Here is a 26,188-nt window from a genome sequence, read left to right on the forward strand (position 1 = left end):
TACTTTACTAGCCCTTTACTCGTGGAAAACACCAATTAAATTTAATTATGACTTTAAGAAAGAAAGCTGTTGTTAATAGTGTTATTATCGTGTCATTTATATCGTTCATGCCCATACATATCCCGAAGAAAGTTCTACAAAGATTAAGACCATTAGGTCATCGGAGATTTGTCAATGGCTACCACTGATGGTGGTCATGGTGCAATAATACAGTTTGTGTTGATCAAGTGATGTGATGTCTACAGTAAGAAAAGAATCATCAATGACTACTTTGGAATGTGCACTTCGTTCCGACGGTAGTGCTAAGCAAACAGTTAAATTTTAAAAGCGCGGTTATAAGATCTAACAGATCTTCTTCTTACAACATAACCGCTGTTTACAGATATGGGTGAACAGTTACGTAAATCCAGCGGAACTAGGAGCTAATCAGAGCAGAATCCTCTGCTTGTCTTCTTTTTGGAATTTTTAGACGGAAAGCACGAACTAGTTTTTTATATATATTCCACGCGACACGTAGTAGGAATATTTTCACGGATACTTTAACAACAAAGGCTTATACATAGATCATATTTCCGGCCGTAATTATGTAATCAAAGCACATTGTTTGTGAGGCTTTGTCACGTTATTCCTACCTTTACAACATACGTAAACTTACCTCGGAACCAGACTGCTTTGTAGTCGTATTCTCGTGTGGACGACAGAAAAGAAAAGCTTATACATTTTACCAACCTATCTTTTCCGTCCAGCTGAAATGCTGTTACTTTGCAGAACTGTTCCGTAGAGGTCCGTACTCCGTATGGGCCCAGCAATCTTTTCACACTTTCTGACGCAGCCATCTTGTTTTTTGGGGGGAGGGGACGGGGCAAAAAGGCAAAAAAATTCAGTAGATGTTAGGGAAAAATTGCGAATCGAACGAACTCCTCACAACTCACTGATAAAGTTAATTCGAGGGATTGAAATAGCCTCGCTAGGAAAGCCACAATTAAGGTTTATATTTTTCTGAGCGCATACGTCTGTAAAAGCGAGTCGCAGTGCACGAGCAAAGTTACAGACATTTGTTTGAAAATTTAACAGCAATTTTTCACCTCACAGCAAATCTATGACTGTCCGAAATTTGATCAAAAACCTTCTCCTGGGTGTTCTTTCCTTAATTAGTTGTCACTCACATAATCACTCTCAAACAATCGAAGTTTGACTTTCTCCATTTACTGTAATGTTTTTCCTTTGCCCGAGAGAGGTGGCGTCAGGTGTATTTCGCCGATAATCGTTTCGTCTTCAGAAAGAACAGATGTATTATCCAAATCAGTAAGCTGTGTAACTAGCAGAAAAGTTTGCAGTTAGAAATGAAGTTTGGCAACTTCGTCCCTTGCTAGCTAGCCAGGAGTGTTGAGTTAAAAAAGATAAACCAAGCGAGCTAGTTTGTCTAATTTCTGCTTCGTTATTGTACTCAAATCACTTTTATAAAGAATTGTTTTACTTAGCTGAAAACTGCAGTGCTTTCAAAACTTTTTTTATGAACAGATGTCAGAGAGAATGCTTTTTTATCCCTATCAAAAATTGTTACTGTCTGTTAATTTGCCGTTTAAGAAAAAGTTCCCGTTACTGCTGAAGATGAATTGCAAAGGAAACTTTGTCCGGTCTCACATGATTAAGTGAAAGTTTGGCATGCTACTCAGACACGTGACTTCAGTATCACATAACCAGCTGAAGCAGTACTTATACCGTTACCCACTATTCAGACTATCCACTACAACTCGCTGTAGAGTTGGACATTGCTCCAGTATCACCAAGATCATGACTGTTCAAAAGAAAAGTATGCCTTCTTTTGCTTCTATTGTTTCTGTTTTCTCCATTGTGTTTTACTGCGCCGGCTTTTTAAGAGTTGAGCTAGAACTATACGAGCAAAAGAAAAGAATAAACGCTCTTGAAAGTGTTGCGGAGGCCAAGTCTTCGTTAAACGACGTAGACATGAAGATAATCAAAAATGCTCCTGGTAAGTGCGTCTTATGTAACTTAAGTTTAAGCAGTGTTAAGATCAAAGAATACAATCATCAGAATCATGGCTTGCCCAATGTAAATACCGTACGGGGTTAGAAAGACTAGAAATAGCTAAGAGTTAAAATGAATAAAGAATGAACATGTTCTTGCTTGTTCCGTTTGTGCTGTGAACACGCAAAGGAAACAGAAGGTTGCCAGGTCAAGTTTTCTTTAATCCCATGCAGACAAATTTACAAAAAGATCATGTTCAGAGATACTACTCTTCAACTGTGAATAACACAGTGATAAGCTATAGTTCCTTGTCTTTCTCCGGCTGTGCAAGCTTACAGTCGATTTTTGATAGTTTCGGCATCAGGAAATGAACAAAGGATATGTTGTTCACGGATGCTGCTGTTACTATTTTAGTCTAATTAATGAGAAAAAACCAAGCATTTCCGTTGCGGTGATAATCTCGTACGCTATTCGCTTCTCGCACAATGGCTGCAGAACAAACACTTTAAACCTCATTGCCTTAAAAACTAAACTAAAGCATTGAAAATAATCACGTGCCAAGCTTTGAAAGCGCTGTAAAGGCTAGGTTGGTTAAAAGTCTTCTCGTTCAAATAGACTTTTCTTTTCTTCCTAGAAATTCAATCTTCTAAACTCAGCAGACACAGCCGTCACGTTGACTCAACAGAGAATTCGACAGAAACTCAACGCACAGCGGAAACGTTTCTCAAAATCAACAAACTTCTATTAGAGTGGAGACTGCATCTCTGTCAGTCAAAGGGTGTCACGTGCTCGCCAGGTCCCCCAGGGCTTCCCGGTCCTCCAGGACCAAGAGGACACAGAGGAAGGACTGGAAACAAGGGAGATAAAGGTGTTATGGGATCGCCAGGAAAGAGCGGCAAGCAAGGCATTGTGGGACCTGTAGGACTACGGGGAGAGACTGGAAATAATGGCGAGAAAGGAGACATAGGACCCACTGGCATACCGGGAACTAAAGGCGAACCCGGTGAATCGATATCATCTCCTGCTGTTGTTGTTTCTCCGATGACGTTGACAGTGAACGAAAGTGGAACAGCCTCGTTTCAGTGTTCAGCCAGCGGTAATCCTGAGCCTGCAGTAACGTGGAGTAAACTGAACAGTCATTCAACAATCACTCAGTCAGCGGTTTCACGTGGAAAGCTAGAGTTAAAGAAGGTGACCGGAAGTGACTCAGGCGTGTATCAGTGTTCAGCAACAAACATTCTTGGGAATTCACAGCCGGGAGTGGTGCGATTAACAGTAAATGGCGAGTTTCTGGTTAAGTGGCTACAGTACGCAGGTTTTGCAGATAACGTTTGTCGTTCTCGAAGCACGCAAAGTTCTCTTTTTAGCAGAAACCAAACCTCTCTCTGTTTCCTTACGGTTAAAATAAGACGAATGTAGCGTTGACTTTTCTTTGAAAATAGCTATAACATTCAGTTGCTTTAAAAGTTTGATTAATAGTTACGTCGATTTCGACATTTCCGACCTGATGAAGCCATTTTATGGTGCGGTGAACTGAAAAAGTCATCGTAAACAGATAAAGGTGAACAAAGAAGCGTTTCAAGGTGAATGCATCTTAGTTTACTCCAACAAACACTACACTCAGAGAAATAAGGTTGTATCTCGAGGGTATGCCTGGTGATACTGGATCCTCAGTTATCAGTTATAATTTAAACCATTTCTTGGTTAACAGTTCGAGCTATTTTTCAGCTTTCAGTTAATCTTGACAAATTTAAATTAAAACGGCTTTGAAGGTCCGTCAGTTAAGGGATTTGAAGTTTGGAACACACTTGGCGACTTGACTACAAGGAGGACGGGGTTAGCACTGGTCCCCGCCCCATCCCCGGAACTCACGCACTGAGTAAACTTGAAGATCAAAAAAAAAAAAAAAAAAAAAAAAAAACAGAAATACGGCCAAACACGGTTGGCAGAGAAAACAGAGCTCTCCCTCAGAGTAGTGGCGTCTCCAGGGTAGCCTATGTTATGATGCAAAATAGGATGGACAGAAAAGAAGTTCTCTTCTGGTAGTGAAATAACTCGAATCATACAATGGTACCATCATGGAGAGATCTGGAGCTATGGCCAAGGGCTGCCATAGACCTTTCTGCAAGTGAATATATGATAGATCATACTTTTTAACTGGGGAGAAAGGCGAAAGACATGAACAATCATTACGATTATGTGCACAACTTGAGCAGCTGTGAAATCAACGCCTGAAAATTAAATCAGGCTTGAACGGGAGTCGAACTCACGACCTCTACGATACCGGTGCAGTTCTCTTGCAACTGAACTATCAAGCCAACTAGGATCCCTTAACCACAGTTTAAATGCCTAAACTTCTAATGAACTTTCCCTTTTCTACTTGCTTCTGAGCAAAGATTAGCCGAACAGGGTCAAGCAGCATTCGATTATTTCTCAGAACTTTCGAGTGACTGCTAACTAGCTGTTTGCAGACGAATGCAGTTGAACCTGTATATAACGCCCTTAAACATCCTTTGACGCCCAAGGAGCCATATATGGCTATTCAATGGTCGTCCTCTTTGTACCACTTGTGACGTCATCAATTCAAATCTCACCAGATGTTCTTGATAAGCAGGTGGTAGAGCTAGGACAGATCTAACCGCACGACAGTCGTTTTTGGATATCGACGGCATTTTGACGTAGCAAATTGAAAAACAACATTATCAGCTTTGGTGCAAAAATGGTCGTAAAATGGTCCATTATACCTATAATAATATACATGAAAAAATTACTCGATTCTGATTGGCTGAGAGCAGTGCAGTTTAAGTGTAATACCAGTGCAAAAAGTGTAACACCGGTGCAAAAAGTGTAACACCAGTGCAAAAAGTGTAACACCAGTGCAAAAAGTGTAACACCAGTGCAAATTACACATCGTAATTCTGAATTATGATTGGCTGAAAGACAATAGAAAATTTTCGAAGACAATGATATAAAGTAAACTGAGGACCAAAATTTTGTGCGCAAACTTTGAAAAAAGTGTTCTCGAATGAGAAAACATGGCTTCAAGAAAGGTCTTCCGGTACTTCCTCTACGCAAATTTTTTTCATGTGAGTCTTTCTAAAAGCTGAAATTGCACTCGCCGAAGTGGCTCGTGCAATCTCAGCTTTTTGAAAAGTTCACTCGTGCAAGTTAATTCCAAATTGAACGAGAAAAACCGTATGATTACCTATACAAATTGATCAAGGTCCGATTTTCAGGCATTGCCCATAATTAACACTCAACTTTTTAGGGCAGCCAAAAAGAATATGGAACGCAAAAGGTAGCGAGAGTAAAAGGGCCGAGAAAAAGGAAAGGAAAAGGGCAATAAAAAATTCGGAACAGGCAATCAAAAAAAAAACAACAACAACAACAACAACAATATTTTAATTTTGTACATGCTTATGCGCATGCACCAAATTAAAATATTCTACAATTTTGTACCTTATCTTGGGGAAATGTATCTGTTTGGTAAAAAAAAAAAAAAAAAAATGCTTTTTCAGCAAAACTAAGTCCCATTTAGCGTCAGGGCAGCCAAAAAACTGATTTCCTGAGGGTGGCCGTTATGTACAGAATCGACTATGCCTATTATCACTTTCCGAAGACCTTAACCTATTTTTTCCCGGGCTTTGTTCGTTCATTCGTTCGTTCGGGAGCCTAATTAGGCTTTCTGATCATCTCGCTCCCTTTGTATATCCAAAAACCTCTTGAAAAAATTAATAGTCAATTTTTTTATGGCATGCTAAGTGTTCAAAACTTTGTTTAAGTTACTGATAATCACGTGTCAAACATGACGTCATATCACGCCTAAACTGGCGACGTCATATTTGAAAATGTCCACCATTTTGAATACGCTATCTTAACTTCCAAAATTTCTCACAAATGCCGGAACACTTCGAAAATTCTTGGTCTTCGGCCCTTTCAATTTGAGAAGGGATATAAAACAAGCTGCGATAACAAAATAAACACGAAAATACGTAGTACATGTGTAATGTTTGTTAGAGCAGTTTGTTTTGTATAACTCCAAAATCAAATTATCTGAACACAAGAAATTGATTATGAAAATACAAGAAGAGTAAGGATAATAGAATAAAATCTTTACAATCCAAAATTTCGCTGAAACAGAAAGTCAAACCTTAAAAAAAAAAATTAAATCTCAGTGAAAAAAAAAACTTGGTTGCATTTCCATATAAACGTCAAGTTACGAGACCAAACAATTGGTACACAAGATACGATAAGAACTTCTATTGAAGTGTCAAGATATGTAGCCCGAGCACAGTGATTGGTGACACATTCAAATTTACCCTGACAAATTTTAAGAACATCCACAAAGTTCCAGATCAGCGAGGGCGGTATATAGTCCCCCCACCGCCTCCTCCCCTCTTACCCCAAGGTTTGATGCAAATAGGGAGTTTAAGACTGGTACAAAGAACTTCTAAGAAGCTCCAAGTCATCTTCTTTCCAACATTGACTTTTTAGTGGTCTGATGATCACATAATTTTTCGTACTTCCCGCTGCTCTTAGACAAGCAGTAGAGTTTATAAAGCTCATAGGATCTAAAGCTATACTTGATTGCTTTTCCTTTATGCCAAGAAAGTTACACAGACGTATTTTTACTACAATAAAATAATTAAGTGTTCTTTGAGATTTATTGTCAGATGGCTTATTGTCTTTCCACAATCCTCTGTTCTCCATGGCAAAAGAAACTTAAAACAGCTTTCACTACACCACACTAAGCAGCCATATTGTTAGAAGGGGTTTAGAACCATGACTCGTCATATAGCGTGCCATTTCGCGCCGTTTTATTTCGGCGTAAGCATCCAACAACACTTTCTATATATCCCATACGTCCAGACATACGTGAAAGTGGCTAACTTTAATTAGTTACGAGTATAATGCTTTGCTATACCCCACTCTATCGAGGTGGAAAAGCTCAATCTACTCAGCTGACAATTATCTTAACGTTTCTCAACTATCAAGTAAAAGTTGCCAATTCTCAGCCTCCTACACGGAAGTCCATATGGCTCGTCACGCAATCTTTCAATCTTGCGTGACGAGCCATAAGGATGCCTGCGTAGAAGGCTATCATTTCAGCTGTTACCCCTGAAAAGGAAAAAAAAATGAAATCAAAAATTCTAAATCAGACCAGGCCTAATGATATTTACTTGGTTGCAGTTTATCCTCAAGTTTCTCTTCAACCGGGACCTAATTTCGTCACGGTAAGAAGTGACGTCACTCTACCAACCTGTCACGTTACCGGATACCCTGCACCAGTGGTGACCTGGAGGAAGTCGTCTGGTCAGTTACCCCAGGGGAGGACGCACTATAACAATAGTGTCTTAAAAATTTCCGATGTCCGTAAAAGTGACTCTGACGCATACTTCTGTTCAGCGGTCAACCTTTTAGGAAATGCTGAAAGGAAAACTCAACTAGTTGTGGTTTCCCTTCCTGTGTTTACCGTTAAGCCACCTGTAAAGGTGTTTGCTGCTACTGGCGAAACTTGGACGTTAAACTGCAATGCTACTGGCGATCCAAGACCAGTCATCAGTTGGAAAAGACAAGAAACAGCACTGCTCGTGAATAGGAGTCAGAGAAAAGGGGAGGCACTTATCTTAAGAGATTTGAGAAGAGAGGATGCTGGGATCTATATTTGTGTGGCAACAAGTGCAGGAGTGTTTGCTGTCGAGGCAATAAGTGATGTTCGAGTGGGACCTATAGCAAGTGGTACCGGTAAGTTATGAATGGCAAAACTGTATATTTGTCGCAGAAAGAGAGTTAGCTTGCGCTAAAAAAAAGAAAAGAGAAGCATCTAGAACTGGGAAACGAAAAGACGGCCTGTTTTGGGTGGCAATATGTGTCACGTCATGAAAGAGAATAAGGAACTGACAGTCTGAGGTAACTCTATGACTAATAAGAAACGCAGTGCTCAAAAACGCTGACAAACAAATAACCTTTTTACCCTGTGACAAAGAAATATTTAGAAATGAAGTTTGCAATTTATTTACTTTACAGTCATAAGTTCTCACGACTGAATCTCTCGTCGACGAAAACTCGTGGCAACGCTTTCGTTTCAAGTAAACCGGAGGCAAACATTTAGCTATATTTGGAAGGCTTTAAAAGGCTTAAAAGCTTGTCCATAAAACTGCCAACGTCAGGCTAGTCGCAAGCGCACACTCACCACATCAACACTCCATTATCATGCATCATTACGTTTATTAGATGCTGTTCGGTGTTGCGTGCACAATTAATACTGTACGAAAGGTTTTCTTTGGGTTAGTCCAATATTCCCGTTAGTTTCTCTCTAATCCGTCCACAAGTCAAATGATGTCTATCGCAGGAGCGTATTGATCCGTATGCATAGTGCACAAGAAGCCGGCATCTTTGGAGATTTTCTTTGAAGAATCGGCTAAAAGAAAAAACAAATCAATAAGTAAAGCCGAATTGACAAAAACTTAGAAACTAAAACTTAAGTGTTAGCGCTAGTGATTAAAGCAAAGCGGTTCGATCCGAGTTGACTTTCTAATATGGCGCATTGTCCGCCACGAAGCAAACAGTCGCTTTATTCAGTACTATGTTAAACATTAAACCACGAATTGAGCATGTTATAATACGAAAGACCGCAAACCATTCATGTGGAAGGCTCAAGAAGACGCATTTCAGCAACAATGGTCTGTGTGCCAATCAACCTTGTTTCCCGGACTTTTTCCTGAGGGGAAAGCCCTGAAAATGAGGTTGTGCGCCATTCTACAGCATCTGGCGATTAGGAGAACCGCGAGAGAGGAGCTATCCCTTTTAAAGTGCGTCTTCTCTTTTAATAAGGTCTCATACTCTTATCATGTGCATAAGTGTCTTAGTTTTATAGTTAGGAAAGGATTTTTTCCTGTACTAGTAGTATTCTATACTTTGCTCCAATTGATTCCTGCAAAGAAAACCTGACTGCAACTGTTTTTAATCCTCGCTACTACTGGAAAGTTTGACATGCGTGTAAAATTAAAGAAACGCTATTAAGCAGTGACTTAAAATCCTCACTTAATGAAAACCTTAGCAGTGAGAAGCTGTTTTTTTATAAGTATCAATTTTGTTATTATTTTTCTTAGATTGTCACCAGTGCCTCGGTTTATTGTTAAAGTTATAATTTTTTATAAAAGTTATCACCGTCACTTTGGAAGACGTATGTTGTAACATACGAAACGTCAAGTTAATACAGTTGTCTACTTGTAATGTTAAGGTTAATTAATCAACATGACACGAGCGTAGGACAAAGAAAAATTCTGAATCCCCGACAGGAATCGAACCCATGACCTCCCGAACACCGGCCGGGTGCTCTATCCACTTAGCTACGAGAACTCATGGAGAGCAAGGTCATTTAACTGAGTTCATATATGACAGGTGTCCTATCGAAGTCATCGTGAGTAGTGATAAGTTAACATTTCATTGCCGAGCTTAAAATTCACCATCTTTATTAACTTATCACTACTCACGATGACTTCGATAGTGTTGATCCTATGATTGTTTTATTAAAACGTCCCAAAATGTCCGGTAGGGTATATGAGTTAGCTTCTACGTCCGAGGGTTAAGTGCATACATCGTTTGACATGTTTCGGACAGCGTGTCTGGCATGCAGTCCGGAGAAAAGATCTTTGTAAAAAAATTACTGTCAGAATCATAATTTGCAGTTAAATAAGCTTTGGTTATTCCTTATTTTATATTTATGCTGTTTTAAAACATCCGTGTTTTTTACCAAAAGAATGATTCGATAACCTATGAAACTATAACTTATGAAAAATTATAACTTATGAAACTTCGACTAAAACTGATTCCTTCCTATGACTATCTGCCAAGATAACTGACTAGAAATTCTCTATAGAGTTAGGTTACACTAAAAAAAATAATTGGTCCATACTTATCGTGCGTATATCGACTTATCGGGATGCACGCGGAAAGTTCGGAGAGCACTCAAAAAGCGTGAGCACTGCTCGAGGCACAGCCGAGAGCAACTCTTCCCAAGTGAATCCATAACCTGATATACGCGCGCTAAGCATGAACCAATTCTTTTATAACATAGTGACAGCAACTTGGGCGCTAAAACATGTTTTATTTGTGATTCACTACAAAGTTCTCACAAAGCACGGTGAAGAAAAAAAAGGATCCCATTATATTGGTTTCTAAAATTGTCAAGGAAAATTCGTTTATTCCAATTAATGAAAATGTAGGCAAAGAAAGTTATAAATACTCAATGAAAATGTGACCAAAATGAATCAAAATGCTCAAAGACTCGAAGTAGGGTTTGGTTTGTTCAAAATTATGTTTGCATTGCCAAAACTTTAACAAAAAGATACGGCTCGCAGCAAAACTCGACGGAAAGTTTTCATTTAACATAAAACTGCTCAAGTCTTGTTATTTACACAAATTTTTACCAGGATGTCTCAATAGGAGTAAGGTAGGACCAGCGCGCGCACTATGTTATAATTAAAATTAACGCATAACGTTCTCCTTTTTTATCAGATTGCTCTGATCTGCTAAAATCAGGCCATAATCAAAGTGGATTGTACTCTGTCAACCCAGACGGTAGAGGACAATTTGCTGTCTACTGTGACATGGGCAGTGACGGTGGAGGTTGGACCGTCTTTCAGAGAAGACAAGATGGCTCGGTAGACTTCTATCGGGGATGGAACGACTACAAAGCAGGATTTGGTCAGCTGTCTGCTGAGTTCTGGTTAGGAAACGACAAGATCCACCGACTGACGGTCTCTAGACCGAGCTCTCTACGAGTGGAGCTGGAGGACTGGAACGGAGTTAAAGTGTACGCTAAATATGGCAAGTTCAACATTAGTGATGAGCAGGCGCAGTATCGACTTGAAGTGGGTTCATATTCAGGTACAGCGGGAGATTCGTTAGCAAGGCATAATAACATGGCGTTTACCACAAAAGACAGAGATTATGACAGAGCTGGTAACAACATTAACTGTGCTGTACGCTATACAGGCGCCTGGTGGTACAGCAATTGCCACAACTCCAATCTAAACGGACAATACCTGGGAGATAAACGTGATTACCGAGGAGCCAGGTGGCACCACTTCAGAGGTACTCTTTCACTCAAATTCACTGAAATGAAACTGAGGCCGTCATCGTAGAAAGAATACCAGTAACAGGTTTAATCATGTTGGAGACGTAAATGCCAACATCTGATCTTCGCTCATCACAGTTTACAATAATTGATTGACCACAAGCAATAATTAGTAGCTGTTGCATTAACTTAAGTGACGTTCATTAGGAATTCTTATAACGATTAAAATATTTTCCTTTACAATCACTGATTTTAAACCAGAAACTATAATTTTCCCAGCAGTTGTCATAGCAAATGATTTTCTAGTAATAGCCATGATAGCTTGTCACAGTTTTCAATAATTAGTCGATTTAATTAGTGAAATCAGGAGCCATAATCGATTATGGCTCATGGAGAAATCTATGGAATGCTTACTATTTTACAGTTAGAGAGAGGTTTCCTTTACAATTACTAATGTGATAAGCCAGTAACCACGAGTTTGCGAGATTGCCGAGAAGTTGCGATCATTTCTTTTAAAAGGAGATGATTTTCTGGTATATATAACCCGTTGTTAATTACTTGACTGAGCTGATAGCTGGTCTGCAATCAGGCGTTCCTTTACCTTTCTCGACGGTGCGGGGCAAGGGGGAAGGCGGGGTAGGAGGACATTAGGAGGAAGCAAGACCGCTTCATCCCAGGTTATCTGGTGGCCAGCGTAGAGCAGGAACAAAAGAACGGGAACAAAATTTAGCAGACGAACTGTAGTTTCTTGTTATCAAATTAAAATAAATATGCAAGCCTCCTAAAAAAAGCTATTCTAGCCTAGAATTGTGACCTAAAAGGAAAATGAAGATCAAAAGAAGGAAAAATATGATACATATGAATGTATGATAGATCATACATTTTAACTGGGGAGAAAGGTGAAAAGACATGAATGATCGTTACAGCTATGTGCACAACCTGAGCAGCTGCGAAATTAAAGCCTGAAAATTAAGTCAGGCTTGAACGGGATGCAAACCCACGACCTCTCCGATACCGGTGCAGTTCTCTTGCAACTGAACTATCAAGCCAACTAGGATCCATTAACAACCGTTTAAATGCTTAAACTTCTAATAAACTTTCCCTTTTCTTTTCCTTCTAAGCAAAGGTTAGTCGAACAGGGTCAAGCAGCATGCGATTATTTCTCAAAACTTTCGAGTGACTTCGAGCTAGTTGTTTGGAGACGAATGCAGTCGAACCTGTAACGCCCTATATCAACCCTTTGACGCCCAAGGATCCATATCCGGCTACTTAATGGTCGTGCTCTTTGTATCACTTTGGACGTCATCAATTCAAATCTCACCAGATGTTCTTGATAAGCAGATGGTAGAGCTAAGATAGATCTATCCGCACAACAGTCGTTTTTGGATATCGACGGCATTCTGACGTAACAAATTGAAAAACAACGTTATCAGTTTTAGTGCAAAAAATGGTGGTAAAATGGCCTATAATTGATCAGAGTCCCATTTCCATGCTTTTCCCATAATTAACACCCAACTTTTTAGGGCAGCCAGAAAGAATATGGAACGCAAAAGGTAGCGAGAGTAAAAGCGCCGAGAAAAAGGAAAGGAAACGGGCACTAAAGAAATTGGGAACCGGCAATCGGAAAAAAAACGACAACAGCCTCAAGTCCACATTTTGGCTTATGCGCATGCACCAAAGTGAAATATTCTACAATTCTGTACCTAATCTTGAGAAAATCTATATAAGCGATTATTGCTATCACTGACCGCAGTTCATAATCTTGGGCGTCCTGTGGTTTCAAGGGAGACTATTTCGTCGAATGTCTGCATTTTCTGCGCTATTTTGAATGACGTCATATGTCATACGTCATATGCGCAAAAACTATCGCGCACCTCGTGGTTTTGGTAGTATTCCAATCTCGTTCTCAGAGTCTTCGTTCCCCTTGACCAGCGGTCGAAAAACGAGAGCTCTGGGAGCAACCATTTTGAAATAACCGAATTCTGCCAATCCGGTTTCACTGCTCAGTCTGCATCTATGGCGCATGCCTGAAATGGTTGCTCCCACAGCTCTCGTTTTTAGACCGCTGGTCAAGAGGAATGAAGACTCTGGGAACGAGATTGGTAGTAGTCTGAGTAAGTGAGCAATTGTAAGGCGGATTTCTAGAGACTACCTCGTGATTTATAGTTTACTTTATATGTTCACGAACACGACTTTGAATCACCTTGGCTTTGGGATGTTAACCATGGGAACAGCTATATTTCACTGGGTGTAGTTTGATTGCATATGTTTGGTTCCAGTCGCGACGGATAGCTCAGTTTTTATCCGGTCGTATATTGTTCGCTCGAATATTGTTTGGAATCAGTGAAAAAGTACTCTAAAGGCAAGATCCATAACAGTAAGCCTGAACCAAGGAACGGCAATGTAAAAATACTGTCTACTTCTGTTCATCAGGGGAAATATTCGAATCAGTCGCACGGAGTTTTTTTGCGATCAGTAAACATGCTTGGGACTGCAAATGTTTCCTTATATTTGTGCTTCCAGGTTAGAATAATGTATGTAAAAAATATAAACTTTTACAAATTACCTTTTACGCTTAAACATTACCAGTTAATGTGAAAATATTTAGTACGAAAGAATGTAAATATTTTTGTGAGTCTACGGGAACTGACGCGGTCGCGTTGGAGGTTATTTTAAAACTTATGCGGATAATACTTTTGCTGGTCCCTCTACCCTGCGTTGCAGACGTTTCTGTGGGGTTAGGGAGAAAAAAATTACAGCGCGAAAAATGGAGCGAGTAAAAACGGGGGCGGGGGCTGGGGGGGGGGAGGGGCTCTCTAGCCCCACTTTCTGCGCTGGCAAAACACCAAAAATGCCGTTCCTCGGTCTTTCTTTGCTCCCAAACCCCACGGAAACGCTATAGTCCCTCTTTCGCTTAGTCCTTCTAGCGAGCTCGCGCGGAATGTTTATTAGCGCGGTTTTCTTTCGCGTGACGCACGACGGACAAGGCAAAAGAGAGACTACTCGTAGTCTTTAGCTTGAGCTCTCGACGAACTCATCAAGAACAGATGTTCTGTAGACAGACTAATGTTGTATACAAAACCCTATTTAGCCATAATCATTTAGCAGTTACAATTTTTCCATCTTTTCTCGATTTCCCCTTTCAGTGCGTTCTGAAGTGTAATGCAAGGTGTCAAGCGCGGATATTTTATCTCCTGCTGTTTTCTTAGAAGTATTAAAACCTTTCCAGTTGAAGGTATTATGACACAAGCGATTAGTACCGATATAAAGACACTAGCGGCTAGCTTCTAAGGGCCTGTTTACAAGGGGGGAGGGTTACCCTAGCAAGCGGGTTAACTCTAGCTGGAGGGCAAAAAGCCCGGGTATACAAGCAAACTTTCACAGGTAGGGTAACCCTACAACCCTGGACAACTTAATGCGCGGTTACGCTTCAAGGGTCTGGAAACAATTAGAAAGTTAACACGGGTAGGCGGTTAACCCTACCTGGAGTGTTTACAAGGGAGAAAGTTAAGGTAACACTAGCACGCAGATAGGGTAACTCGCCTACCCGGGTAACCCTGGCTTTCTTGTGAACATGACGAAGGAAGAAAAAAAAAAAACAAAACAGGAAATGTGTGAGTGCTAGAGCAACCCGCTTGTTAGGGTAACCCTCTCTCCTTGTAAACAGGCCCTTACTCTATAAAGCATGAGAACGATATGATCAGCTGGGTCTGGAGGTTAGGTAGTTTAACTATTCCTGTTTCGGACTAGTGTTCAAGAAATCTCAATTAAGTCTTGAAGATTATTTTGATAAACAAGAAGTGATGCCAGGAAAACTATGGACTTGAGTTTGTCTAATGTCACACAGACTAATGACAAACAGCCCTGACCAACAACAACAGCAACAACAATTTATTTCAGTATTCCCATATTAGTACATGGTATTACCTAAAACACGATACAGCTATAATAATGAAACTAAATTACAATGATTTAATTGATTAAGTAATATTATTCTGCCTGTAATTGATGCATGAATGGATGTAGGGCAGCTGTAAGTCTACAGATATAGGGTCAACATTTTTGAAAATAAAAATAATTTTTGTTCTATCATCTAACACATCAAAATGATTGTATTTTCTATTTATTTCTTCGAAAAATTTCAAGCGTATATTATTGTAAAGGTGACAGGAAAGTATGCCAAATTCTGTCTACCCGTATCAATCCGTAATCGATTATTTCCGAGGCGAAATTTATTTACCGCTTTTTTTTTATGTGAGGGATTCTTTACTGTATTCAAAAACTCAACTCAGCTTTATGACAATCAGTTTTGAACCTGGAGTAAAAAGTCAACCTCTTTTTAAGTTTCATCAAGTTTAATTGATGCCGAGTCATTTCTTTGTTAAGAGTTGACCGAACTTGAGAAATAAATGACAGGGAGTTATTTTCAGTTAAGTTTATATCAATAATAGCGGAGCTCCGGCGGCCCGAAGGGCCGCCAAGCGGAGCCCCATACTCATATAGGAGAGAAAAGGAAACCCATGAGTTGATTTTCTCATGGTCATCATGGCTAGCGGTATTGCTCGTGGGCGCGTACGCACGACGGCGACGACGACGGAGTCGCGCAACATGGCCGCCATACTCCAAATAATAGGTTGACAGAGACATGCAGTCTTGGTTTACCGTGTATTTCTTTGATATTGGACATCCATGTTATGATCAATTGACACCTGTCAAAACAAGGTATCCGCTAACCAGTATCACGTGACCATATCGCGGGCTCAAGTTTACAGCTTATCGAGGTCGCGTGTTTTTTCGAAGTTGACCGCTGACCAAGTGCTGGTTTTCGATTGGATTGCGGGCTCATCTCAGGTTAACTTGTTGAAAACAGGACAGGATTGTTCGGAAGCCGGGTAACGCTAACCAAGGATTAAAAGTTAACCGAATTATAACTTTTTTTTCTATACAAATGTTTTTTGGCTGTTTTGTTTTGTGTATACAGTGATTATTAAAGCTCAAAACAGAAGGCCAAACAATATACAGAGAACCGCGCCGCAAAGCTACAAAACTGAAATCAAAATTCTACCTTTCTCCTGGGTTATTTGACTCTGAACAACGCGGCCCAGGAGCTACGCTTTTAGGCTGGCCTAAATCTATATATTATAACCGACCTGACTTAGGGGCTGCGCGCGAAAATATGGCGCGCAGCTGGAACAATGACAGTTACAAATCTGAAGCATATACATCATGTGGCTCACGGAAACGTCACTTTTTTAACGCTAAGTCTTATGGTAATAAGAGGAATGTGCGACAGGATACGAACCAAGGGTCACAGCGGCCCAAGCTCAAAATGAGAGGAGTTACATGTTTTTTTTCTGTTTTTTCTTTTTACTTTTTGCGAACCTTCAGCGAAACGTGACATGTGGCATATACTATTACGTAAAGACTGAATTTACTACGCGAAACGTGACTCTCGCCTTACAGCATATGGAGGTGTTGTGTTACAACGCGTTGAATTTATAAAGGTTTGTATGGGAACGCAACGGCTTTGCTGAAAAAGTCAATTATTCTTATATTTTGTGAATAAAGTCTACTTACCCTGTTGCCTTGTTGCATTTTTCGGCGAGTTATCGTTCTGTGAGTAGTGGAAACCCACAGAACGATAACTCGCTGAAATCGCGTTAGGCCATTCCCCCACCCCCCCCCCCCCCTTTTTTTTTTTTTTTCGTTTATTGTAGAATGCGTTTTCTGATTTTGGGTCGGTCGGTCGGAAAAGGAAGAAAAAATGCAAAAATAAAATTGGAAAAAGAGTCTGGAGCTAGGAGGCCCGGTACCTCAGCATAATATCCGTGGAGCCTGGAAACAACAAGGTGTGGTTACAAAGTCAACACCTCGGCAATGGAGTAAGGAAAAAGTCGACGTCGTTGTTAAAATCAAACGAGAACAGGGAAAAACTAAAAAGCTGTATGGCAAAAAATTGCTTATGTTTCAGATTAAAGTGACAATTGTTTGAAATAATGTGTCATTGCCTTCATTGCCTTCTCCGTAACTTTTTTTTTCTTTTCTTTTTTTTTTTTTTTTTTTTTTGAAAACGCGAAAATAGGGACCTTTAGCAATGACGACGAGAACGTGAACGTCACCGACCGGAAGTTGGGAAAACGAACTTCGAAGCTACCACGCATGCCCAATCGAGCACTACGCGTCGTCCACATCTCGTTCAGGACGCCATTTGCCGCCATCTGCCGTCTTACCGAGAACGAGAATACGTTTTATTTGTTTTCTAATTTCTACTTACGTATCTTAGGAATTTCTTCAATGTAAAGGGTCGTTTAGTGAATAAATACAGTGCCGAAGTAATTTGATCGTACTGTGATGGAAAAAAAAAACTTGATTTCTTTCGAGTTGCAGGTAGAGCTTTACAGTATAAAGTGGAGAAAGCAATGGCGGATGATAATAAAAGTACTGCAGGGTACGTAGTAGTGCTTTTATAAATACAAATCGCGGGCATTTCGTTATAGTTTTGTAATTTATACCAGTTGGCATTTTTAAGAAGAGTTCTGGGCTTTGAAGAATATCCGAACTGCTCGGATCGACTATAAACTTAGCTTAGCTCTGAATCACCTGACGTTGATTAAACTGAATAAACGTTAAATTGTTGTAGTGGATAATTTTTGCATTTTCAAATTAACGGAACATTTGACATTTGTTTGACATTTTCCTGTTGACTGCCACAGAAAGCTGCAGTAAAGGGTTCGTCCACGTAACCGGTTTACTAAAGTGTTTACGTTTCCCGCCGTGGTCGACGGTCCCGTTCCAGGGCTCAATCGGTCATATACGTCGTCGTCCACGTTCTCGTCCTCATTGCTAAAGGTCCCTAATCTGGGTCGGTCGGACGACGCTAAACAAAGAAAAAAAGAGGATGGCCTTAGATCGGCCTGAGGAGCTGCCAAACAACAAAGAATACAACAAATATGCAAATGATAACAGTGACTTCTTTCCAATTGCTTAAATTGGAAAATTAACTGCGATGATCATTCTTCACTGTCATCTACAACCGCAGTTCATATATGAATTATTTCATATAAACTTCACATCATATGCAAATGATAGTCGTTAAATTGTAATGAGAAATATCACCACTACCGCGGCATTTCCGGGACTGGCCGCCAACATTTTTACTGAGAAATTCAATTTTTTCCTACTAGAGTCTTCAGCTCGCTGACGGTTGTTTAATGAAGGGTGGAATCAAATGGGTTAACTTGATAACTTGCCCGTGCGGCCATGCGTAGCCTGCGAACAGGCTCCCGCGGCCGGCGAGGACGGAAAAAATTTCGGTGAGCGCGAAACAGGAGAAGTCGGAGAGCAAAGCAATACTGAAATGATCCTAAAGAAATTATAAGCACATGATAGAGGTGCGAAGCGACAAGAAGATATCAGCGGAAAGTCCGGAAACCATGCCTTTGATCTCTAAAAAAAAATGGCTATAGCACCGCCAAACGGCTCCACTTCACTAGCTTCTACTTAAAATTCCTCCTCGTAACAGAGCATAAAGTACTCTTCAGAATCACTTGTGAAATAACGAGAGGTCGAGAGACCGAAATTTAAAAGAGAACGGCAAATGCACTATTGTAACGAACCGGCGATTTAACCAATCAAATCATGATACCAGGAGCTGGTATCACAGAACGGCGACATCAATAGAATGTCTGCAGGCACCCTCGCTTCGTTCGCAGGCTAGCCCATGCGCCGAGTCATGAACCCAGTTACCCGGCAGCTCCCTTTTCCCCCAAGGGGTTTTTTCTCTTTGTTTCTTCTTTTTAAAGCTTTCTCCATCGAAGGATTCCTTGTTTGCTGGCCTCTGTAAAGATTCCCTGCTTTCAAGATCCTTTCGAAGGTCTCGAAAAAGACAACCTCGGATTTTAGAAGAAAGTTATTTTAACTAGCCAGGGCTGGTCGCTGACGAGAACGGCCCGTTAGTGACTACCATGAAAAGAAAACAGTTGTTTTCCTAGAAGAGATTCCGCAATACCATCGCATCACATCTTATTAGGAGTATTGGATAGTTTTAACGTAGTGCTGTATCATTGTGACAGTTAACGTCTGTCACGGACAGCTGCACCACAGTAAATAAACAAATAAACATTGAAAAGCTAACGAGTGATCGGGGCTGTATACAGGCGCGTTCAGTTTTAAATTGTCTTTTTTTACTGGGCATTTAAACGGTATTTCTTGACAGAAGTCTCTGAGGGACAGGGAGCTGGTAGCTTAAAGAGAGCTGACTTAAAACAAGAACCTCAAATATAGCTTTGTCAAAGCAGGTGCAGCTTTCTTGTGAGCTTTAATGATTACATATGACGACACCGCTAATGTTTGCACTCATTTCGTAGGATTGCTTTCATCGCCATATTTAACTGTCGCGGACGATTCGAGTAGTTGTCAATTCAGTTTCAACATGTACAAGTGTGTTTTTTTTTTTTTTTTCGCAAAAATATAAAATACTTAAACTATACAAACTCTCTTGTTTTCTGTTAATATTAAAGGGGAGTTATTAAAGCAAGTCTTTCCCTATATACGAATAAGAATATCTGCATTAAAATTAAGCCTGGATGTTTTCGTTATTTCCATGAGTAATCCAATATACCCAAACTGGTTGATGTCTTTCCAAAACAGGGTCATAAATGATGAATATATGATTTAACCTAAAATCGTTCTCTGTCTTTTCTGCCATACAGATATACAGAAGCAGATAGATACAAAAAACAAAAAGAGCGAAGTTGTTTCATCTCCATGTCATTCCCTTATAGAAAGTGTTTTTAAATTTAGCAACGATCGACAAAATGTGGTTAACAAAATTCAAATAAATATATTTACTTCAAAGTGTCAATGATTTTAAATAATTTAAGATTCACAATTTGACTAATATTAAGTTAATCCTATTTAGGTCCTATAAAAAAAAAAAAAGAGAGAGAAAGGATAAAGAATGGTAGTTTTTTTTTGTTTTTCAAACGATTTTATGGAAAAATCAATTGTATCCGCGTTAATTTTATAATAGCAAGAAATTTATTCGAATGATATATCAAGCTATTACAGTGTCAAAACGGATGTGAGCTATGATTGTTTAATAATAGATGATATTTGTCTTTTGGCTTCGCTCAAGAACCCGGAAATGTATATTCTCCTCAAGAATTCATGTCTTTTTGTTTTAATAAGAAAAGATTGTCAGGAGCATGCAACTAATTCTCTGGAAAAATAAAGTTTTCTTTAGTCACTCCATCATTAAACTAGGAAAACCACTCAAATTAACCAAGCTAAAAGAATTGAGCCTTTTGGCTTGAATGTCCCTAATAGCCTGTCAACTTATCCTACGTATATATCACACTGTATTTCGCAATCGCTGCCCTTAAAAAAACAGGTGGGTATATGACACATTGTGTTATTTTCCTACATGACAGAAGGAGTGTAGCAGTGGCCAGACGAAATATTGTATTAAATCAAGTCAAATTCTACGTTGTGCTGGCTTTGCTATCTTTTTTTCCTTTTAATGTTTCCTCTAAAAATTGTATGGCACATTATAAAAATTATCCGTCACTTTGTAGCCGGCCAGATCTGTCTAATTGCGTATGTAGTATTATGTGGTAAATAGAACCTTACGTCAGTCACTGTGATGAATTACTGACAGCCTGTTAGCTATAAGACTGACAGCGCTCTATAGTCACGTATCCAGAGGCAAAGAAGCCCGGGAACTGAAGGATCACTACTAACACCAAGAGGATACAACAGATCCGCCCTAATGGCCACTCTCTGCCTAACTCAGCTGGTGATGATCACTCTTAACATTTTCCTGGTTGTGTTATTTGTGGCAGCGAACAAAGACCTTTGTGGTAGTGTTTTTGAAACTCAACTCGGTAAGTAAACTCTTCGCAACTAGAGTGGATAAAAGAAGTTTTGTTGAGATCTCTTCGTAGGATATTTTACATCATTGAAACTTTCCTTTTTGTGTTGTTTTCAGACCATGCTTTAGTTGGTCACGTCATGAGGACGGCTGTAGTTGTGGACGAGTTCGAATGTCAGTTGAAATGCATTGGAAATAACAGTTGCAAGTCTTTTAACGTTCATCCCCATGGCAAATGCGAGCTTAATAGCAAAACATGACAAATGAAGCCAGGAGACTTTCAATGGAGGAGTGGATCTACTTACTATGGCTCTGTACAGGTCAGTTTTTTTCTCTCTGAAGGTGGCTGGCGATATAGTTTACAGCATTTTCCTTCAATTATACGGATCAATCTATCATTCTTTATCAAGTGATGTTGTAATATTGGTATCACAGAATTGCTCAATCGTCGATAAACAAGTTGCATGTTGCATTCGTGGCATAATACCGTAATATAGGAACAGTCCAACCAGTTAACGACACCTTGCATTTTAGCTTTCAGTTCTTAAATCTCAAAAATTGAGTTTGGCTAACCCTTTGTTTGTTTGTCTGTTTTTTTGTTTGTTTGTTTGTTTGTTTTTTGTTTGTTTGTTTGTTTTTTTTTGCAGAACATGTTAATATATAACGTTTTGAGGAATTTAAAAATAATTCTGTGGAGCGAGTTCAGAGCCACGAAACCCTCTAAGGAACTAGAGATATTGTTTTGACTGTTGCAGCTAAATAATTAGCATTTAGATAACTCTTTTAATTGTCTCAACCTAACCCAGGTCTCCTGCGTGCATGTGTCTCGTGATCAGAATGGACCAACAAAGAGAGGTAAGTGTCGTCCGGTGTACAAGGGAAAACAGATATTGTAGGTTACTTGGTTAACAATCGAGAGGGGAAGGTGGGGGGTTGAAAGTGTTGCAGTGACTTCAAACATTGATATATTTTTTTCAATTTTAGTAAATACAATTGGAAAAAAATATTAACCGGCCTCAAAGGAGATTTACTCTGAGGTTGAAAGCGCTATATGGCGACAGGGAACGCCACTGAATAGACACAGTGTTTTGAGATAATTAATGAACAATTCTTTTTAAAGCTCGTGTGAAGTCGTTCAATAAAGACACAAAAACTCGAGAGAACGTCTTGTTTTAGTCATGAAATGTTTTAAAAATATTTTAGCGTTTAACTATATATTTTGTTTTCAACAGATTGCTTAGATCTGCTTAACTCAGGCCATACTCAGAGTGGAGAGTACCTTGTAAATCCAGACGGTAAAGGACAAATTAAGGTCTATTGTGACATGCGCACTGACGGTGGAGGCTGGACCGTCTTTCAGAGAAGACAAGATGGCTCGGTAGACTTCTATCGGGGATGGAACGACTACAAAGCAGGCTTTGGTCAGCTGTCTGCTGAGTTCTGGTTAGGAAACGACAAGATCCACCGACTGACGGTCTCTAGACCGAGCTCTCTACGAGTGGAGCCGGAGGACTGGAACGGAGTTAAAGTGTACGCCAAATATGGCAAGTTCAACATCAGTGATGAGCAGGCGCAGTATCGACTTGAAGTGGGTTCATATTCAGGTACAGCGGGGGATTCCTTAGCATATCATAATAACATAGCGTTTAGTACAAAGGACAGAGATAATAACAAGGACAGTCGCAACTGTGCTGTAGAATTTACAGGCGCCTGGTGGTACAACAGTTGCCACAACTCCAATCTAAACGGACAATACCTGGGAGATACACGTGATTACCGAGGAGTCAGGTGGGGCCACTTCAGAGATTCTCTTTCACTCAAATTTACTGAAATGAAACTGAGGCCGTCATCGTAGAAATAATACCAGTAACAGGTTTAATCCTGTTAGTGACGTAAATACCAACATTTGATCTTCGCTTACCACAGCTAACAGTAATTGATCGATAACAAACAATGATTCGTAGTTGCTTCATTAACTTAAGAGGAATTCTTGAATTGGAATTCTTATAAAGATAAAAATAGTTTCCTTTACAATCATTGATTTAAGCCAGAAACTACAATTTTTACAGCAGTTGTTATAGCAAATGTTTTTCTAGTATTAGCCATGGTCGCTTATCACAGCATTCTCACGCCCTAATTTGTAATTATATATGTATATTTCATCCGCTTTTTTTATAACTTGAAAATGATCTCAGGGAGATCGAAATGTTGTTTTATATCGCTAGTTTTTATTCTGAGATGTGTTTCAAAAAAACTACTTATAAGAATTTTAATAATTAGTCGATTTAATTATTAAGGAAACGGTCGGAGTTCTTGTAATTTTTCTTCCAAAAAATGAGCCAGAAACCATGCGTTTGCAAGATTGCCTTAGGGTTTTTGAACCTTTTCTTGAAAAGGAGACGATTTTCTGGTATATATTACCCGTTGCTAATAAAGTTGCTATGGTGAGAGCTGGTGCTCAATCAGGCCTTTCTTTTCGCTTTCCGGCGGTGTGTGGCAAGGGTGCATTGGGAGGCGGGGGGGAGGTAGACATATTCAGGTACAGCGGGAGATTTGTTAGCATATCATAACAACATGGCGCTTACTACAAAAAGACAGAGATAATGACAGATGGAGCAGTAACAACTGTGCTTTAGAGTCCCGGGTGGCGGGGTACTTTGGGAAATTTCTTGGTGGGGATGTGCCGATGGGACCCTGGAACCCTTAGTTTATACCAGAGCTAATTCAGCTGAATTTTGCTACCCTATACTAGAGTAAATTCCCCAAATCCCCCCATCTATCGACTCTGTCGAGGCTGATTTGCGTAAATTTAATCTTGCCGATTTGATGTGTTTATATTTTTGAGTGGCAGTTCCTGGTTTCCTTACTCTAGATAAAATCTTCAACCAACCAGTCAGTTTTGTGAGAAATGAAACCCTATTCTAGACCCAAATGCTCTGATTTATATACCCTATCCCAGAGTAAACTGCTTGAAAACCATACCCTTCACAGCGGCACATACCTATATAGCGCATATATGGCAGTGCCCCCCCCCCCCCCTTCTCCCCGGGTGTAGAGTTCACAGGCGCCTGGTGGTACAAGCATTGCCACCTCTCCAATCTAAACGGACGATACCTGGGAGATAAACGTGATAACCGAGGAGCCAGGTGGTACTGCTTCAGAAGTTCTCTTTCACTCAAATTCACTGAAATGAAACTGAGGCCGTCATCGTAGAAAAAAGACCAGTAACCCGTTTAATCGTGTTAGAGCGGTAGATACCAACATCCGATCTTCGCTGGTCAAAGCTTAAAATAACTGATCAATCACAATTAATAATAAGTAGTTATTTCATTAACTTAAGTGACGTTTATTAAGAATTCTTATAAAACTAGTTTTTGGAATTTTAGAGTCCCTGTCCATAAAAATGGAAAATAACTCGGCAAGGGTCGAAAATTCTATTTCGCTCATATTTTCATGGTAGATAGGCTAGGGAATGAAAAAAACTACTGGATAGATTTTTTGGCAAAATATCCTTTTATTTCAAAGAAATATGCAAATTACCAAATTCCGTTAAAATCGTCATTTGACGCATCATTTTATTAAACAAGTTTGAGAGCCTCGCATGCAAAACCACATCATTCTTCCGTCTTTAAAACACTCAAATATTTTTTTGCAATGTTTAAATGTGTACTGGGTTGATTTTAGGGAATGTTGCGTTGTCTTTTTGGGTGCAAAATGATTAAATTTCGAAGACATGTATTTCATTCACTTAAAAGTACTTCGTGAGTATAATTAATTTTCACCATGTGCGAAACCTTCAAATGGATTAAGCTTCTGGTGGTTGAATCGCAGAAGAATGGGCGTGTAAAAATTTCTTTGGGCAATTGTTTGTGAGCGACGGGAGAGCTTTTCAAAGTACGTTAAAAATGCAAATATTTGACCATCCCTCGTCAAATTTTAATTGACGGGTTAGACGTATATTTTAGCATGCGCTACATGACTTGACCAATGTTAATTTGAAATAGACACAGAGCTGATAATTTCGAAATGTTCTAACCTTATTTTGTGTAAAAGGCAGGTCCAAAGCCGATTTGACGTGTTTCTTTCACCATTCGTCAAACATAAAGCAGAAGTTTGCTTTTGTTTGCATAACGTCCGATGTGCATCGCCAAATGTCAATTTATTTAATGGTCGAATAGCATGAATCTGTGACCCTCTTTCGACACATATGATCACCACTGCATCTAAGTCAAAAACGCCTAAGTCATTTGTAGATAGTTGCTTGCTTTGCACTACACCAAAATATTACGTTTGATCATCATGGTTTGATGCAGCGGTTCCTTGTTCGTCACGCAATGCTGTCGTCCCATTTTAGGGGGTAGGAGTAGGACAATTTCTATCCTAATATTTTGGGTGGCCGCTTAATAGGGGTAAAGACAATAATGAAACCCTTATCGGAACGACCAAATGGTGGCCGCGAGGGTGACCGGTCAAAAGGTGTTTTATTTACAATACTTTACTGACAATAATTTTGGACTGTATTGACAACAGCCCTCTATTTTCTGTTACAAACATACCAATGCCTCGCCACTAGGCAAACAAAATACGCCAAATAAAATGGCATGGCCAGGGTTGTTTACTCACATAAGTACTAATTTAATTTAGTCTGTTAATCTCACGAATTAGACACGTTGTGATTTCCTATTTTTATTTCAGCTAGTTCTTGCTTCATTGATCTCTATTTGTTTTATGGCGATTTTTTTAGAATTCTAGTGAGTACAGGCACAAGCGTTATCAGCTGTTGTCTGAAATATCAGAACGTACAAACAAACGTGATTTGGACCGAGGCCACGTACACTATAGAATACGATTACATAAATATACACATATTATTATATATATGAACAAACAGACGAACAATGATTAAATTGTTTCACTAACCCGTAAATTGAAATTTGACGACGGATGGTCAAATATTTGCATTTTTGACGTACTTTGAAAAGCTCTCGCGTCGCTCACAATCTTTGCCCAAAGAAATTTTTACACGAATCTCTAGACCATCCTTCTGCAATTCAACCACCAGAAGCTTAATCTATTTGAAGGTTTCGCACATGGTGAAAATTTGTTATATTCACGAAGTACTTTTAAGTGAATGAAATACGTGTCTTCGAAATTTAATTATTTTGCACCCAAAAAGACAACGCAACATTCCCTAAAATCAACCCAGTACACATTTAAACATTGCAAAAAAATATTTGAGTGTTTTA

At 39.6% G+C, this 26,188-nt stretch overlaps 3 protein-coding genes across 4 annotated transcripts in view; 2 read left to right on the plus strand and 1 right to left on the minus strand.

Moving 5' to 3' along the window:
• Positions 1-26,188, minus strand: part of LOC110058618 (ATP-dependent RNA helicase DDX42-like) — a 96,896-nt gene that overhangs the window by 17,668 nt on the left and 53,040 nt on the right. The gene's annotated exons all lie outside the window — the stretch shown is intronic.
• On the plus strand, positions 1,713-11,861 carry LOC149115775 (uncharacterized). Its single transcript, XM_089285157.1, has 4 exons — positions 1,713-1,993; positions 2,624-3,271; positions 7,180-7,734; positions 10,510-11,861. Exons 1-4 carry the CDS (start codon positions 1,795-1,797, stop codon positions 11,136-11,138), a joined length of 2,031 nt encoding a protein of 676 aa, XP_089141283.1. The 5' UTR covers positions 1,713-1,794; the 3' UTR covers positions 11,139-11,861.
• LOC110050174 (fibrinogen-like protein A) lies at positions 20,494-23,404 on the plus strand. Of its 2 annotated transcripts, XM_089285151.1 has the most exons (4): positions 20,494-20,955; positions 21,060-21,262; positions 21,749-21,797; positions 22,175-23,404. In XM_089285151.1, the coding sequence occupies exons 2-4, from the start codon at positions 21,206-21,208 to the stop codon at positions 22,795-22,797; spliced, it is 729 nt and encodes a 242-aa protein (XP_089141277.1). In that variant the 5' UTR covers positions 20,494-20,955; positions 21,060-21,205; the 3' UTR covers positions 22,798-23,404. The 2 variants fall into 2 exon arrangements, with proteins under 2 accessions (XP_089141277.1, XP_089141278.1); XM_089285152.1 differs by lacking the exon at positions 21,749-21,797.

The sequence above is a fragment of the Orbicella faveolata genome, unplaced genomic scaffold, assembly GCF_042242905.1.
Source record: "Orbicella faveolata isolate gen_17 unplaced genomic scaffold, um_ofav_v1 contig_13, whole genome shotgun sequence".
In the NCBI taxonomy this organism is placed as follows: domain Eukaryota; kingdom Metazoa; phylum Cnidaria; class Anthozoa; order Scleractinia; family Merulinidae; genus Orbicella; species Orbicella faveolata.

Excerpts from the sequence above, each read along its gene's own strand:
- LOC149115775 (XM_089285157.1), top strand. The coding sequence starts at position 1,795 with ATGACTGTTCAAAAGAAAAGTATGCCTTCTTTTGCTTCTATTGTTTCT. Across the intron at positions 1,994-2,623 it reads GATAATCAAAAATGCTCCTG|AAATTCAATCTTCTAAACTC; the intron begins GTAAGTGCGTCT and ends TTTTCTTCCTAG. Across the intron at positions 7,735-10,509 it reads ACCTATAGCAAGTGGTACCG|ATTGCTCTGATCTGCTAAAA; the intron begins GTAAGTTATGAA and ends CTTTTTTATCAG.
- LOC110050174 (XM_089285151.1), top strand. The coding sequence starts at position 21,206 with ATGAAGCCAGGAGACTTTCAATGGAGGAGTGGATCTACTTACTATGGC. Across the intron at positions 21,263-21,748 it reads CTTACTATGGCTCTGTACAG|GTCTCCTGCGTGCATGTGTC; the intron begins GTCAGTTTTTTT and ends AACCTAACCCAG. Across the intron at positions 21,798-22,174 it reads GAATGGACCAACAAAGAGAG|ATTGCTTAGATCTGCTTAAC; the intron begins GTAAGTGTCGTC and ends TGTTTTCAACAG.